Genomic DNA, 17,234 nt, shown 5'->3' on the forward strand with positions numbered 1-17,234 from the left:
ACGCTAGAATATAGCGCAAAATAATACATAAAATATGACATTGGAATACTTTCAAAGTCATTGACACCCTCATTTTAAATAAGCTATTTAGGTAGAACTTTCCTCGCGCTTTGGTTACAATCGAACAAATCCAGTTTTTTTTTAAGTTACAAAATATGATTTTGAACATTTTTATTTATTTTATGACAACCCCTATAAGTAAAACTAAAGAAAACACCCACCACAATATAAAAAAGCATTCACTAAGGATGCGATTGCAGTCCACACGGGCAGAGCACAATGAACCAACTACGAGGTAGCTGAAGTGTGTGGTTGAGATATCGATTGCATGAAAGACAAGGAAAATATTGCATAAAAACTTGTCATAAAAATCAAGGCGGATGCGTAAGCCATGAATACAGGAGTAAATTATCTTATAAAATGTAGATGACTTTTAATAGAATAACAATTTACCATGCTTACTATAACCTTAAAATGTTTGCAAAATTTCAGAGTATTCGGTTTTGAAATTTCAAAACTAAATTACAAAATGTTGTCTACAAATCTGATTCTTTCTCCAAAAATCTGGATGTCTAGGCTAAAAACTCAACACGGATTCAAAAACCACAAGTGCAGGAGTAATTGATTTTATAATAATTTATATAAAATTTACTAATGTAAATTTTCGAGGTGACAATATTCCTAACATACTAATAGAATTTGATGACAATCGGTCAGTAATTTCGGAAAGTCAGCGGACAAACGGAAATGGGAGACCTATTTTTTTTCATATTCTAGGGTCATGAAACGTAGAGAAAACATAAAGGTAGCTGTTACTCAGATGGACCCGATTAAAATACTTCCCTAACTCGGTAAGTAAAAAGAAAAATTTGAAACTTTTTTATTACACGGATCCATACATTATTTGAGTTTGATGGATGTTTGATATTACATTTTCGAAGAAAACTCAAGAAGTTAGGGTCACGCCAAATTCAAGATTCACAAATTGTTGAGAAAATACAGCTAAGAGACAGACGCTGTTATTACAAGTGATAATATACCCATTCAATCGAGAAATGTCGAGCATGGATCTTAGTATTTTAATGAAAATTTCACCGAATTTGCCGTTTGAAATGGGTATGTGTTTTAGCGCCAAATAATTTGCACAATAATTTATACACTATCAGCGCAAAATTTTTCTAAATTTTTGATAAAATGCAATGAAACTAAAAAATCGTTTGAAGTTTTACGTTAAATTACAATTAAAGTATATATTTACATTATTATCGTGCAAGTGTGATAACCAGAGTTAGGCACAGCCGAAGTGATGGGCCATCAACCAGACAAATATTAAAAACGACGGCGCGACGTCAGGCGATAAATTTGACTGACCGACTGTCAGGGTTTATCAAATGAAGATCATCACGAATATTGTTATGTTGAACAGTCATTTTTAATTTTTAAAGCGTTTTTACATCTAGGAGAACTCGTATAACTGAGGACAACCGAGAAAAAGTAGTAATTCTTATTAAGAATTCCCGAAGTTGTAGGCCACGACTGCAATAGCGCTGGCGATCGGAAGGGAATGATCATCACTTCTGCAGTACCGAAGTCTGGTGATAACGCTTAATTGCTGCGTTCATTTTACATAAATTCAAATGAATGGTACATTACTGTACTTGGTTTGTAATATTTTTTTTTTGGTTGTTTATATTATTTTAAAAAAAGTCAAAAGTCGTAGATAAAATTTTCTTACGTTACAGGTGGGATAACGCATCATTATTTCGTATGATATATTTATTATTGCAAGATAATACTGATTTTAGCAAATGACCTACTCTCTAAGAAAATGAAGGCCAAGTGGACAAAGCGGGTATTTACTAAGATAAGACTGATTTTGCCAAATGACATACCATCTAAGAAAATAAAGGGCGGGTGGCGGGGCTAGTACTTGCTATGATAAGACTGATTTTGGTAAATGATATACCCTCTAAGAAATAAAGGGCGGGTGGGCGGGGTTAGTACTTGCCAAGATAAGACTGATTTTGGCAAATGAGCTACTCTCTAAGAAAATGAAAGGCGAGTGGACAGGGCTGGTACTTACTAACATAAGACTGGTTTTGTCAAATGAAATACCATCTAAGAAAATAAAGAGCGGCTGCGCCGGGCTAGTACTTGCTAAGATAAGACTGATTTTGCCAAATGACATACTCTCTAAGACAATAGAGGTCAGGTGGGCGGGGCTAGTACTTGCCAAAATAAGAGTGATGTTGGCAAATGATCTATTCTCTAAGAAAATAAAGGGTGAGTGGGCGGGGCTAGTACTTGCCAAGATCAGTCTTATTTTGGCATTGCCTCGCCCACTCGCTCTTTATTTTCTTAGAGAATAGGTCATTATTTTGCCAAAATCAGTCTTATCTTGGCAAGTACTCGCCCCGCCCACCCGCCATTTATTTTCTTAAGAACTTATCCAGACGGTAATGGTGCAGTGTAACACTAATCAAATACATAATCATAATATTTAATGTATTTAGAGAGTTTCACAAAAATTAAGTATGTCTGACATCCACGATAAAATCAATCAAATTGTATTTTTTCACACACTTATTTCTGAATGAATGACATATTAAGCATCATTGTTTTCTTGTAAGAATTCTATTTCTTGCTTAGCTGAATGTCTTGTAATGGCAGGAAATCACTAGTTTTCCGAGTTAAAGTTCAATTTTTTGTGTTTATACACGTAATCGCAATCCAGCGTAGGAGCCAAGAAATTGCAATCCGACTCCATAGGTCACATAAATCGATGCATGGAATCGTGACCCACGCGTTCGAGATTTTTAGGTTAGAATTCAGTGTACACCCACAGGAATGTCACTGCAGTAACAAAGTTGATTTAGTGTCTGGTCATTCTGAATTCAAATTATGTCCAAAACTATGCTACTGTTATTCTAGTTTAGTGTTTAAACGATACAACAGTCCCTAGGGAGTGTAATACAACTCGTTGCGAACACCCACAGGTAGGATAATGCAGTGTGAAGCGTTGCATTAGGTAATTCCGTACTTGAAATGAAATTAAATATTAATCAAACAAGAGTAAAATTATACATAGTGATAATTATTTCAGCTAAAAATAATGTCAGGCTTTTCTAATGACTTAATTCCTGACGGAATTCATAAACGAATGTGGGTAGGAAGTTAAATTTACACTGTGCTAGTCGACTGCATTCAGATTATGTGATAAGGGTTCAACTGTGGGTGTAGAAGGTGAAAGCTTTGGAATGTGACTTGTCAATTTTATATTTTAAAGAACGAAGGGTAGACAGTGGACTACTCTCTTCCCCTTTCCAGCAATGTTTTATTAATAGACTGCTGTGAAACGGACACCTGATACATCAGCAACTAGCTAACAATCCCACAATTTTTTTTATTGCACAAATAAAACGTTAATAGTTTTATTTTAGTAGTTCCACAGCATTCAAATTAATAGAAGTGTAAAATTTTGAGAAACGTTTATATTTAAACTTTGATCAAATTTCAACAAACATGAGAAAAAAAAACTTCCACAAAGTTACCTTCTTACAAAACGGATAGGTACATTTTTTTTATTTTTCATAAATTATGGCCTACGATAAATCACCGTTCTTATTAGATACTTTACTCAGCTTCATAATACGAAACGTCTCTAATAACATTTTCAACTCTACCAAACCTCCTTAGGCCAATATAGCAAGCTAGAAACTTGTGAACTCTATCTGCTTATTGCAAAAGTTACAAGACCTAGCTACTTATACAGCCCCGCTCCCACTATGATGACGTAGATACATACTACAGAATAAGATCATCCCCGTTTTGCCGCTAGACACGTGACATTATTCACAATGATGAACTGTAACATACTGTGTGATGTAACGTCAAGCAATTTCCTCACATAAAACACCTCAAACACAGGTAGACATCTTGGAATACAAATCAAACTCTGAACTAGGAAGCAGTGTCGTGTCAATTAAAACAAAGCTAAAGCAGGCTTAATGCACGATCCCCGAATGAATATGAATAAGCTTCTGAGACATTTTGAGATTTGTTGTATAGTTTGTTCTAATTCGATTGGACTTAGTTCATCGCAGTGTGTTAAACCCATCAAGCTTATGATTTGTTGACACAGTAAAGAGTTAAGATTATAGAATAAATTATCCGAATAAGCTCAGGGGAATTTAAAGTGGATAATTTCCGACACAGCAAAATGAAATATAGCGTCGGCTGATTCGAGCTTGTACCTTTCTTTTTACGACTTATGAAGCGTGAATATGTTTTGACAATGATAAATTTATACATCAAGTTCTCCGACAACCTTGCGAATTGAATCACCTACTTGCATCTAAATTCTGATCTGAAATACAGATTTTATGTTTTAGTGTTTTGACTTCTCCATCCCTAAAGCACAATTAAGGAACAAATCGACTTTCTTAGATATATTATAATAATTAGTAATACATTATTTTATATATTTTAAATAGAGTTTACTTAGAAATATGTTGAAGTGACGTCATCACATTTTTTACTGGGATGAACAGCCAGGCTCTGATTAGCGTTTTGTCGTCTACATGATAATGTCTAAATATAACGAGAAAACATGAAATTACCTACGCTCGGGGAGGAAAGAAAACCAGTTGTGTCGCGCAAAAATTAAGTAATAAAAGTTACAAGTGTATTACCAAAGTAAAGAAAAAAAAAGGATTCTTTATTATCCACTGGAAAAAATACAAATTAGGGATGCTACTCGTAAACATGATAATAAAATAACGCATGTAAGCTTCTCTTTATTTAAGAGCACAATTAACGTCCGCGTTTATTTTGCGGGATTATATAGGTCAGTAGAATGACATAAACATAAAAAAATCTCATTTTACTCTCGTTTTCGTTCACTTCTCCATCGCCATTTATGAAGACATTTTAACAAAATTACCGAATATAAAAACCGAAGAGAACAAGATTAAAAACTGCAAGCTACAAAGAAATCGAAGCGATCCTTCCCATCCCCCTCGAATAAATTACAGCGCTCTTCAGCAAGAAAACCGTGTAAAAGCCACAACCAATCCTGTAAACAGTGTTCGTTTCAAAGCTCAGTTCTTTGTAAATTACACACATATTAATAATAACAATGCAGAGAAATTGCTCGTTCCTGAGGGTCTGGAACTTTCCAATTATAATTACGAAGAGGGGAATGCGTTCAACCCACGGAATTTTTAAATTAATGAGTACGTGACAACCCGATTTGGATTAAATTTAATATTTTGATAATGTGGCTCGTAACACGTAATTCTAATTATTGCTTTCACTCAGATAGAACGTTTGCACAGACGCAGACGCAAACATTATAATGGTTTTATAGTTCTGAAAAATTACACTCTGTTTCTGGATTTCTAAAATGAGTACATATTTTCCTAAAAAACTGGATATACTCTTTGTAACTACCTGCAAAATGGTGATTAAGTTTTTCTGGCAAAAAAAATTTCGTCTCGTGGTGGTCTTAAAATTAAAGAATTAACCTCGAATTATAACAAGCTTTGTTTATTCTTGGTGGGAAGAGTAAGAAAAATAGCTTTCGGGAAAAGAGGGTGAGCTGCAGATGGCTAATTCGCCAAAGTTTCGTTACTTTGTGGTCTTTACAAAAGACACATCCAAAAAGTTTTCTTTGAAAATTCACTGGCTTCAATTATTTAAGAATTATTAGAACATCCAACACGATCAATACGAAGGGTAACACGCAGATTATAGATTAGATTTATAGAGTTATTTATATTTTATTTAAATTACATTTTTTTAATTATAGTAACGTATTTATTAAAGTATTCTTGTATTAATGGTACAGTGTTTAATTTTGAGGATTTTCTTGTTTCATTAAAAAAAAGATGATTTAATAATTCAATTAATCGCTTGGTTGCTGCTGTTGTAACGCTTTAATCGATTCAAGCGTCCACAAAAACCATTAAGTTTAATTTTAATTCAAATCTGATGGGAAAACGTTCATCTGTGAAAAAATATTGCTTAACCCTTTTTGCTTCACAGTTTTTAGCAATGTTCTTGTTTTTGTTGGTGATTATTGACCATGGTTTATATATTAGCTTACAGGGCATTTTGAAAATATCCTATTGTTAAGATTAACTAAACTGCAAGAACATCAGGTACAAAACTGATTCTGATCTCTCGCATTTACCAATAGTCTATTTAAAGATATTCTTTAAAAACTTACGTGAGATACGTCTACATATTGTTCAATCAACCTTCACAGCATTTCGTTTTTCTAAAGATTGTAGTATTTTCAATTTTATAAACTGCCTCTAGTAATTCTGTTTAAAATAGAAATCGCAAATAGTTCACTGTATGTGCGTTTCATTCGCATATCATTAGTATGTTCGTAACAATAACCCGGCGCATCCACCATTGTGTGGCGCATCAAGTTCAGCAACCTCTAGAGAACTTTGTGTAATCAACATTTTCTCCGTATTGATGCAAACTTCGAAACGCAGAGAAATTTATCGCGATAATGAAAACTGAAAGTCGCGTTCTTTCGCCCATTTTGATTAACAGATTTTAAGCACAGATTTGCGCGGTTGTTTAAAAACAAACAATAAACTACTAGAATTCCTACTAAAAATTTCTTGAATATATTTTATAGAAAAAATAGTCAATTGTGTCATTTTTGAAGATCTGTTATTAATGTAATCAGAAAGTTACACAAAATAATGTTTGGGTGTTCATTTGTAATTCAGTTTGAGATGATTCTTTCGATTTATTGAGAATTTTGTACAAGTTTTATGTGATCAGCGAATCTGGAATTGAACATTTTTTGAAAATTACTAGTGTGATTTTATCCTAAATAGCTACTTGCTGACAGTTTGACACTTCCACATTTTAATGATTGAATTCACTGTGGAAGTTACACTATTTCACTAATTTTGTTTACAATTTTAATAGTGCTATCCGAAAAAAACAAACAGTACTCAGAATATTAGTGATAGAATAAAAGTTGAAGAAAAGAGTTATAGAGATTGTTTTGTTTTTGCGATGCATACAACATACAAAAATTAGTCTTTTTTAGTAGAGTACTTATATGTTTTTACAGGTGCTGATTTGTACGACAGGTAGACAGCGTATTATTCAACATATTTTGAATTCAATTTATTTAGCAAAATTGTAGATAACATCATGAAATTTTGGAAGACAAAAAGAGAAAAAAAAAATAAATATCGAATTTCAGTGAACACATTTTTGAAATGTAACCTATTACAACACTTTCCTAGATTACATTCGAGAAATATTCGTAAATGTATAAATATTTAATAAAAAAGTTTTTTATTAAATTATTGCATATTTTTAAAATTGAGACAAGCTCACAGACAAACGAAAAAAAATTAAATGGATTTTTGGATTTAGATACCACATTATACACAAAAGAAATTGATCGATAGCTGCTTCGACCGAACTTCCCTCGCACCTAAAGTACAGAGAAACATATCCAGCATTTTTGGGTTGAGTTTTGACTTTACAGAATTTTGTGATGATATCATCAATATTTGTGCAAAGACACGTATAGCAACTTGAATTGGTGCAGTGTAATACTAAAAATAACATAAGTTTGCCAAAATTTTCTTGGAAAATGGAGTGAGCCGTTCCTGATTTAATCAATAAAATAAATTGACACATTCATTAATTTTTTGGGCCACCTGTATAAGCAAATCTAAAAAATATGAATGCAAGAATAACCCACAAGTAAAAACTCATCATGTTTTGCACATTTCGAGTAGATTTAGGAATTTAAATCGTTACTATGTAATTTTGCAAATTTAACACCTTTACTAGGCCAGCCCACCCGCCCCCTATTCTCTCAGAGGATATGTCATTTACCAAAATAAGACTTATGTTAGCAAGTACTAGCCCCGCCCACCTGCCCTTTATTTTCTCACAGAGTAGTACTTGCTAGTACTTGCTAAGATAAGTCTTATTTTGGCAAATGGCATATCCTCTGAGAAAATAGGGGCGGGTGGGCGGGGCTAGTTTTTGCTAAGATAAGACTGATTTTGGCAAATGCCATACCCTCTGGGAAAATATAGGGCGGGTGCGCGGGGCTAATACTTACTAAGGTAAAACTTATTTTGGCAAATGACATATCCTCTGACAAAATAGGGGGCAGGTAAGCGGGGCTAGCACTTGCTAAGTAAGACTGATTTTGTCTCTATTAAACTTGTAAAACCTGTTAAATATAAAGGTGTTAAATTGCACATTTCCACAGTAACGGGTTAAATTCCTAAACCTGATTGGATGTTAATTTTTTTTACAATTCAGTCATTAATTTTTTTGAGTCACCCTGTTTAAGCAAATCTAAAAATATGAATGCAGTGATAAATTACAAGTATAGACTGATCATATTTTGCATATTTTAGACAGTATTTATCCGGCAAAATTTTGAGATGACGTCATAAATTTTTTGATTAAAAATATTGTTGATTCTAGTTGATCTATTAATGAAAAACACAATCCATTTAAAATTTACCCGCAATAAAATTATTCAGTATATTTTTTAATTATTCTAGTATATGTACATTATCACATAAAGTTCTCTTTTCGAATTCAAAACTTCCAAACCATGAAATTTTAGTCCTTGTCTACTTTATTCTATGTACCTGTAAGTGTTTATGGGAATATGGAAACCCGCAAAGAGGAGGCGGAGAAACCTAATACTTCTCGCGGCTGCGTACCGACAATACTTGCGATAGTACATTCACTATAATAGAAAAGGTATATCCGACACAGGTATAGTAACCGTATTCGAGATACACCCACATAAATTTTTATGGCACCAATCACTCAAAAAGCGGTACTCCTGAAACGGCAGCCATAAATTATGAAAAGGGCTTGCCAGGTCATTTTATACAGAGCCGTATTCGGGTTGAGTTGAAAATTTTACCTGCGCTCGGTAATGAAATTGTTTACTCAAATTCCCAAAATACTTTGGGTAGATTTGAATTGGTCTTCATTCCAATAACTGATTTCACGTCTTACTTGTCGCTCGTTATAGTGACTTATAATCTTATAAATATTATTTAACTAATACAATTTGTCTATTATTTCACCTTATTTTTTTAACAGAGTACGGCCCTGAAAAATTCGGCCGGAACGTGCCGATATCTGGTCGCATAGGGTGTTAAAAGCAATAAATTACTGTTGCCATTGTGCAGGGGTTTGACTAATTATCTGTCATAAAGTTTTATGTGGGTGTATCTCGAATGAAATTTGTATACGATACGTTTCCACCTCTAAAATGATAAGAAGTGCCGGCAATCTTTAGCCGTGTACAGTGTATCAAACGAAGACAAAAACAAAAACATACCAGATATTGTCATTGATACAATTTTACAATATCTTACCAAACAAATTCTTGTAACTTTCTAAATTAATATAAAGCTATTTAATTCAGGTCATTGATCATAATCTTTTCAGTTATTGCAATAAGTTTCAATTTTTCAAAGTTATTTAAATTTTATAATTATGCAGTATAAAAATGAAATATTTGTCATTAAACCTAAAGAAAATACATATTTTTTTCTTTTGTCGTTTTTTCGCGATTTCTTGTTTTCTGTAAATTTTGAATAAACGCACAAATAAAACAGAGTCACTTCAAACTACAATATATCGAAAAAAATCTGAACTCCAAACTCACTTGCTATTAATTTATAGACATTATTTTAATGAAACATTTACCCTAACAACAATCGCTTAAATTACCTCGGATTTACAAATAACTGACATTTTATACATCCTCGTTTGTGATTTCGGAATTCGAAAAACCTTAATTACAAGAACTTAAAAAAATACTAGTTCCTATTCACTTATTCTCTTTATTTTTTAGTAAACTTAAATTGTTCACGACGACTATTGTCCATTTCTAGTTTTACTAAGAACAAAAGTCAAAGACTAGAGTTTTATCGTTTTTTAAATAGGATACACTATAGTTATTTTTCTAACAAGTGTGGGAAGTTAGCGATTCCTGCACAAGTTTCGGAATCGCATTTCCCGCGCACCTTAGGAACAACGTTTTTCCTAATGGCGTCTTTTAGTTTTTTGAGCAATTAAGATTTTCGTCATATTTATAAATCGCAGCACATTCAAAAAACATATCATTGAGTAGTCAAGCTATTGCGAATGCAATGATGCCTAAGACATCCTTATGCTTTATGCCCATGAGCACTTAATGATAATAAAAATTAACAGAAATGAAGAAAAATTGAGAAAATTATTTGTTGTCTCGAAATCAAAAAACCTCCGTGTAACAATTTTTTCGATTTTTTTGTGTCAATTATTGTCTCTTTAGAAAATAAGATAATTTGACAACGTCGCATCGGAAATTTAAAAGTACAATATGCGTGTAAAGTTAAGAGGATACCAATCAGGACATCTAAAAATATACAGGGAGTTTCATTAAAAAACTAAGAACTAAGAACACTGTAAACTCGAAAATAACTAGTTTATGCTAATTAAAAAGCCTTACGATTTTGGTCTGTGACTTTCATTTTCTCTCTTATAATTAATTACATACTGAGGAATGCGAATTAAGTCATTCTGCATATATTTCAAAATGACGCACCCACTTTATGACATGATATTTGGAGGCATGACGTCTTTACTCACAATTTTCCATATTTTCGTTTTTAAGTGAACATCAAATTTACGTAAAGAATTTTTTTATGATTTTTCGCAGACCTAGACTTGTGAACTTAATGATGTACAGTTGAGTCAATGCGCCATTTTTGAATCGCTACCTGTACGGGGTATTGAAAGGCAAACATAAATTTGAAGATATTTTTAAAAAGATTGCTCTTAACATTACTTAGAGGAACAACACTTTTATTAAGAAAAATTGTTTAGTGTGGTGTTATTTTTTGTTGTAAATACCTGTATATTTTTGCACTGTTACTCAGTCAGTAATATTTAAATAATCATACTACACTTAACTGATTACAAACGCTTCCACTAGAACCGTAAAAATATTTAAAAAGTGTTTTTCACAGTTTTAATAACCTTGTTTTGCATAGCTGCCATTTTTCTATTCTTCCCTTATACGTATACCAAAATACGACAAACACTATGCCACGTAAAATGACATTTTAGGAAATACGTATAATGTGTATAATACAATAACGTAAATTACCAGATTTCAGTGGCAATAAACACACTCCAATGCTTTAATCGCTAATACTTCCAATCCGTACTACAAAACGCAATTGATTTATACCGGAACAAATCCTAATTCGTTACACATCAGAGGGGTGGTTTTGTTACCTTTAATCTGTTCCGCGGGCGAGTCGGAGCGGAAAAGCGCTGCCTCGTGGCGCTGCCCCACGCTAAAATACACCTGCACCGTCGTGGGGTGGTCCATGGGCGACTCGGCCACCGGCTCATCGCTTAAGCGGCCCTGACGTCGCTCTCCTCCACCTCGTGGTCAGCCGGTGCTGGATGGCCCCTGGCACGGCGTCCCTGCAACAGAGACACATCGCTGAAACCAGTTAAGATTTTGAGATCCACATATATACATATATATCAAAGACTAAATGAACTAAATGAAACACCTCTTAAACAACTGGTATTATTTCAATTTCCAGCTAAATACTGTCAAAAAATATTTCGTTTCAAAGTGGAGGTTTGAACTGAAGTCAACTTTAACAAAAACTGATTTAAACTGATTCGAAAACCGCTGCATCAGTACAAAATATCCTTGCTGTCACTTATTGTGTTAAATATGAATATTTTAAACATGAAAAATGAATCTCGCAAGAAATGTATCGGTGGAGGAAACAGTAGAGCATCAACGTTATTAGCTTAGCTTGATCCTAAATGCCTTTTATTATCCTTTCGGAAGCAAGGCACTGGAGTTGAGTTATCGTCGTAGATTCTTCTTCCAGGACTCCCTACACCTTTTTCTGTTTTGTGGTTTCATGGAGATTTCGTTCCATTCTATACCTTTTTTCCCCGCAACCGTTTAAGTTTTCCTTGAGTTTCCCTTATTTTTTTTTCTTTGAAAATTGTGCTTCGTAAACGTTTCATACGGTTTTGCTGTCCTCCATTTACATGACTAATCTTATTCAGTTCAATTTAATTGTCCCTCTTTTATTGCGGTTTTCTCTTACTGTATGATTTCTTACTCTGTACAGTCTTATTTTCGCTTCTATTTTTCTAAGAAATCTAAGGTTAGGATTGGTGTGATTATTTTTTAAAGAGTTGCTCATGTTCTTGTCTTCAATTTCATCGTCTAATTTTCCTTCCATTGTCATTACTCTCCTTAGTTATCTAAAACCGTTTTTTTCTTCGTTTAAGTTCATATTTATTTCCTATACCTATATTTTCATTGTATGTTGTTATATTTTCACTTATTATTTTCTCGTCTGCTTCTGTCTCCTACATGTTCCAGAATCCTGCCTTATATGATTTTATTTGTTTTACAGCGTCTTTTATTCCATCATTAGAGACTATAAAGAATAATAACGGACTTAATATACATCCCTGTGTGACCCCTTTTGTTATGTGGTGGGGCAAACATTTTATTAGACAATCCATCTTAAGGAAAGAATCCATCACCAGTGTATTGCTACAAAGACAACTGAGAACTGCTCATAACGTCATAACGTCCTATCATCGTTAGAAAATAAAACTGAATTCTTTAATCAATCAGTGTCTTTAAATAAATTTCCTAGTAATTATTTAAAACTAGCAGATTAAAATAAGCAACGAGAACAATAAATACGTCTACACACGATTACTTATACCGTTTAGTTCTAATGATATTGTTAAAAAAAATGTTTCTGGTAAGCCAGGATTCGATAAGTTCACCTAAAAAATCTTAAATATTTAAATGATATTACACTCAATAATACCTACTAATGGGACAATATTCATTACAATTAGAATTAATCCCCTGACTTTCCTTTTATAATGGGCTGTTAAACTTTGTGATATCAATTTTCAGCGGTAATCGTCAAGCATTTCGCTATTTCACTTCCCTAACGTTTTGCGCATCACTCAAGTCGCCAGATTTGGAGGAAATAAATCCAAGCGGGAATCTAAGAAGTGTATTTTAAGCCTCACGGTAAAACGTAATGTTTGATATCTTATAAGAAGTTCAGTGAAAATCTCTTTAGTTCTCATAATCATTATTCTCCAAAGAACTCTCTCTTAATTTAGAACACTTTAGAACCTCTTCAAATTCTACATTTCGCGTTACAATAGTCCTACAAAATTCTCCTATTTAATTCTGATATCGATTATATCGCAAAATTTCCTCCGACATATTGAAATCCATCTCGTTTCTTCGTGACTTGGGGAAGTTTTTCATTAAAGCCAATTTTGTACGCAACGCTAGTAAGAAAACTTTATCTCCCTCAACTAGTGTCGTTGGACTATTCATTCGCCTAGGAACGTGCTGCTCTCTTGGTGGCCATTGTGTAATAATATAATGATAATCTCTTGCTTAGCTGTCCCGCTCACAAACGAAACAACAATACTTAATGTATCCAAGTTGTAAACCAAGCAGAGTTGCCACAACTTTGAAATCAGCACTGAGGTGTCATTTACATCTTCTGTAATTAATTTTGTCAAGAAAACGTGCCCTATTTTACATGGTTCTTTATGTAAATAGCAAACTAGAAGGTAAATATTCAGATATGTCGAAGAACAGCTTTTAAGCTCAATTCCGGAAAATCGATGAAAAGACGCCATTCTTCTGCATTATGGGAGTCACGTAATGCAGGCATAAAATTGGCAATTTAGTGCAGAAGAAAAGATGCTATGTAGCTGAGAAATACTGTAACATTTTTTCTGGTGATTAAAATATACCTAAGTAAGCATACCTAATGATAACAAGTTTTATTTTTGTAACTTTCCTATTACTATTTCTGCTAAAGTTTCTAATAAATTAAAATCTGGCATTCAGGTAGTTGAATTATAACTGAATTATTGAATGGGCTGTATCTTCTACAGACGGTTAAAACTAACCACTAACTGACAGTTCAAAAGTTGTTCGTTCTGTTGCTGTAGCGAGTGTTTCTTCTTTCAAAACATTTAAATAATGGTAGTGAATGAGGCACTAGATCAGTTTTGAATTGCTATAAAAATTTTCTTCATACTTTTGCCAGAAAATTCAAAAATTTTATTGGAGCACAAGTAACAGTTTGTCATATAGTTCGGGTCTTACCATTTTCTTACAGTTATTATGTGGTAAAAAATATGATAATGTTTTCAAAATCACTATGAAAAATAGATCCGGTATATACAGGGTTAGTCACGAGAGAATTACTTCTGAAAATTATTTTTACGCAACCCAAAATACTAATACCCTGTACCACTTGATATTATCTAAATTTAAAATGAAATGCCTAATCCATGATTGCTTTGACTTTGGCAGTGTCACTTTGACGTTAATTAATTTTTAACATTTTTTTTTCATCGTTGACTCGCCTCTAGAGCCGCATTGGATCGACGACATACAGTCAGATCAATCTGGGCTATACTGAAGCTGTAAGTGCTCTACCAGTGTTGTTCGCCGCTAATGTGCATGTGTTAATTCGCCATCTGTACGTCACCTAGAGCCTCTTCGAAGTGAAAATCTGCAACCTCTGGACTTCTTCGGCCATCCATTTACAAAAAAGCCGTAGCATCCCCCCAAAGTGCCCAACATTTTCAACAGATTAGTAGTTAAATTATTTACTTACTTGTTTGAGTTTGTGTTGTAACCTTTGAATAACATGCCGTAATAGTAATTTACGCAACTAGTTCGGGATAGCCTGCTTCCCGCATGAACGCTTGTTTGAGGCACGACCGAAGGGAGTGCCGCATTTGCGTGAATGCGGGAAGCAGGCTCACGAACGTGTTGTGTACAATATTTTTTGCGACGAATAAACCTTTAAACTGAAGAGATTAACTGTGAGTTATTTATAAACAACGCCATTGACAGCGCCGTCAACACGTCACAATGTTGACACTACCCGAGTATTTTAAGGTTACCATGGCAACGGGAAGTTAAATGCACGTGTGCGGGAAGTTCGACCTCCCGCACTCTGGTGAATGCGCGAAAGCTATCAAAAAAGGTCATGAGTGCAAAAAAGGAATTTTTAGAAATAATTTTCTCGTGATTAATCGGTTGTAAAAGATCAAGAGGCACACTGACAAATTTATTAGCGGCGCCGGAGGAGATTTCCGACTGGCTGCGGTACCACCATGGACACTCGCGTAACCTCATTTTCCACAATTGTCAAAATGAGATTGCCAAATTCAAAGCAATCATGGATTAAGCATTTCATTTTAAATTCAGTTAGTATCAAGTGGTACATGGTATTCGTATTTTGGGTTGCGTAAAAATAATTTTCAGAAGTAATTCTCTCGTGACTAACCCTGTACAGCCCATAGAGTATAAGAAAATAGAAACTGTCGTCTAACCAATAATAATAAAAGTATTTATTTACACGTTTCAAATTAGGTACTGTAGAACAAATGAGAAACAGTATTATACTATGAATTCGAATTGAAAAACGTCATCACTGGGACAAAAGATTGAAAATCTCTAAAACTAGATGTAATGTAATTTTGGATTTTTTTTAATTTCACTAAACTATAAAAATCCATTGACACAAAGTGGCATCATCGTCGAAAATAACAACTATCCAATATAAGAACTCTTTCTGAGATGTCGAATACAACAAATTCCAACACTAATTTTTTCAGACAACCTGGGCTTTTAGTTTTGGTCTAAAGCTATTTAGACAGAACTTCCATCGCATCTAAAGTTAAACATTCAAACAAATTTAATGTCTTGGAAAAAAATGGTCTAAAGTTATTTGGACAGGAAGACAGTCATTCAAACAAATTAATGTGTTAAACAAAAAGTCGACGAGCATGGGATTAGAATTCATGCAAGCTCAAGGTCAACATGAGACAATTGGCCAATATTGCACAAATATTTGTAAAATAATTGTAAATAAAATCAAGATGCACTCATAACCCACAAGTATAGGAGTATATTATTTAATAAAATTTAAACAGCATTTACTACGTAAAATTTTGCGGTGACGTCATAAAATTGTTGGTGGGAATTATTTGACAAATTTTGCTTAACGTTTTAACATCCACTTGATTTTTCTAACATAGATCTAAACTTTGAGAACAATCGGTGTAGTAATTTTGAAGATTAAATGTCTAATAAAAATCGACACAGACGACAAACGACAGACAGATGGAAACGGGAGACCTATTTTTTTGTACCTTTGAGGTCATGAGACATCGAAAAAATATGAATTGTAATAGGCTCCATTCACCAGATGGACCCTATTATAATATTTCCTTAGCTTAGAAGTAAAAAGTGAGAGAAAAAATTGGTGTAAAGTCATTTAGGTAGAATTTCTTCCTTAAATACAAGAGAACAAATCCAGTTTTTTCATAAAATGATAAAAATTGATTTTGCAAATTTTATTTTATAAAAAACCCCTAGAAGTAAAAACATTGGTCGAATATTAATTTCGACAGAATTTCCCTCGCCTATAAAGCAAAGTGGAATAAAAGCGGCTTCCTAGAAAAATTATAAAATTTATTTTGAAAATTTTATTTTTTAATCTATATACCTATATATAGTTTTGGAAATTTCATTCTACCCTATAAAATTTTATTGACGATAACGAGACGGACAGTAGTACAATGGTAAGAAATTTATGGCTCACACCAGTTCATTCGAATTTGCCTGAGAACATTTGGCAGATAGTTGTACTCATAAAATAATGGTCATTTCCGTTCATGAGTAACGCTCGGACCTGGATTATTCTGGTTTCTAACATCTGGGGATTACCGGCACGCGACAACTTAAGTTATAAATATCTCTTGCTATTGTACTTCTGTCCGTCTCGTTATTGTTAATAAAATTTTATAGGGTACAATGAAATTTCCAAAACTATAAAGGGCAATGTCCCGACTGACCTATCAACACCCAGCCCAAACCGCTAATGCTAGAAAGTTGAAATTTGGAGAGAATGTTCATTTTATACTGAAGGCATCGTTTAAGAAGGGATTTCTCGAAATTCATCCCCTAAGACGGTGAAAAGGGGTGATAAAATTTGTATAGGACCAATAGCTACTGTAAATTTACATTGTTAAGTGAAACCTGGTATTAATTCTCCTCAATGCAAATAATGAAACACATATTTAAACATTTTCCAAGATTC

General features: G+C 33.5%; 1 protein-coding gene across 5 annotated transcripts in view; it reads right to left on the reverse strand.

The window, feature by feature from the left end:
• Pde9 (Phosphodiesterase 9) overlaps positions 1–17,234 on the reverse strand; it is a 252,277-nt gene that overhangs the window by 99,495 nt on the left and 135,548 nt on the right. For all 5 annotated transcript variants that reach the window (XM_064047105.1, XM_064047108.1, XM_064047107.1 and 2 more), the window contains one exon: positions 11,317–11,511. In XM_064047105.1, the coding sequence (XP_063903175.1) occupies positions 11,317–11,413 (97 nt within the window). In that variant the 5' untranslated portion in view covers positions 11,414–11,511. The remainder of the gene's footprint in view (positions 1–11,316; positions 11,512–17,234) is intronic.

This window comes from Zophobas morio, unplaced genomic scaffold, assembly GCF_036711695.1.
Source record: "Zophobas morio isolate AGI-343-1 ecotype UQ-CSIRO unplaced genomic scaffold, CSIRO_AGI_Zmor_V1 ptg000005l, whole genome shotgun sequence".
Lineage (NCBI taxonomy): Eukaryota > Metazoa > Arthropoda > Insecta > Coleoptera > Tenebrionidae > Zophobas > Zophobas morio.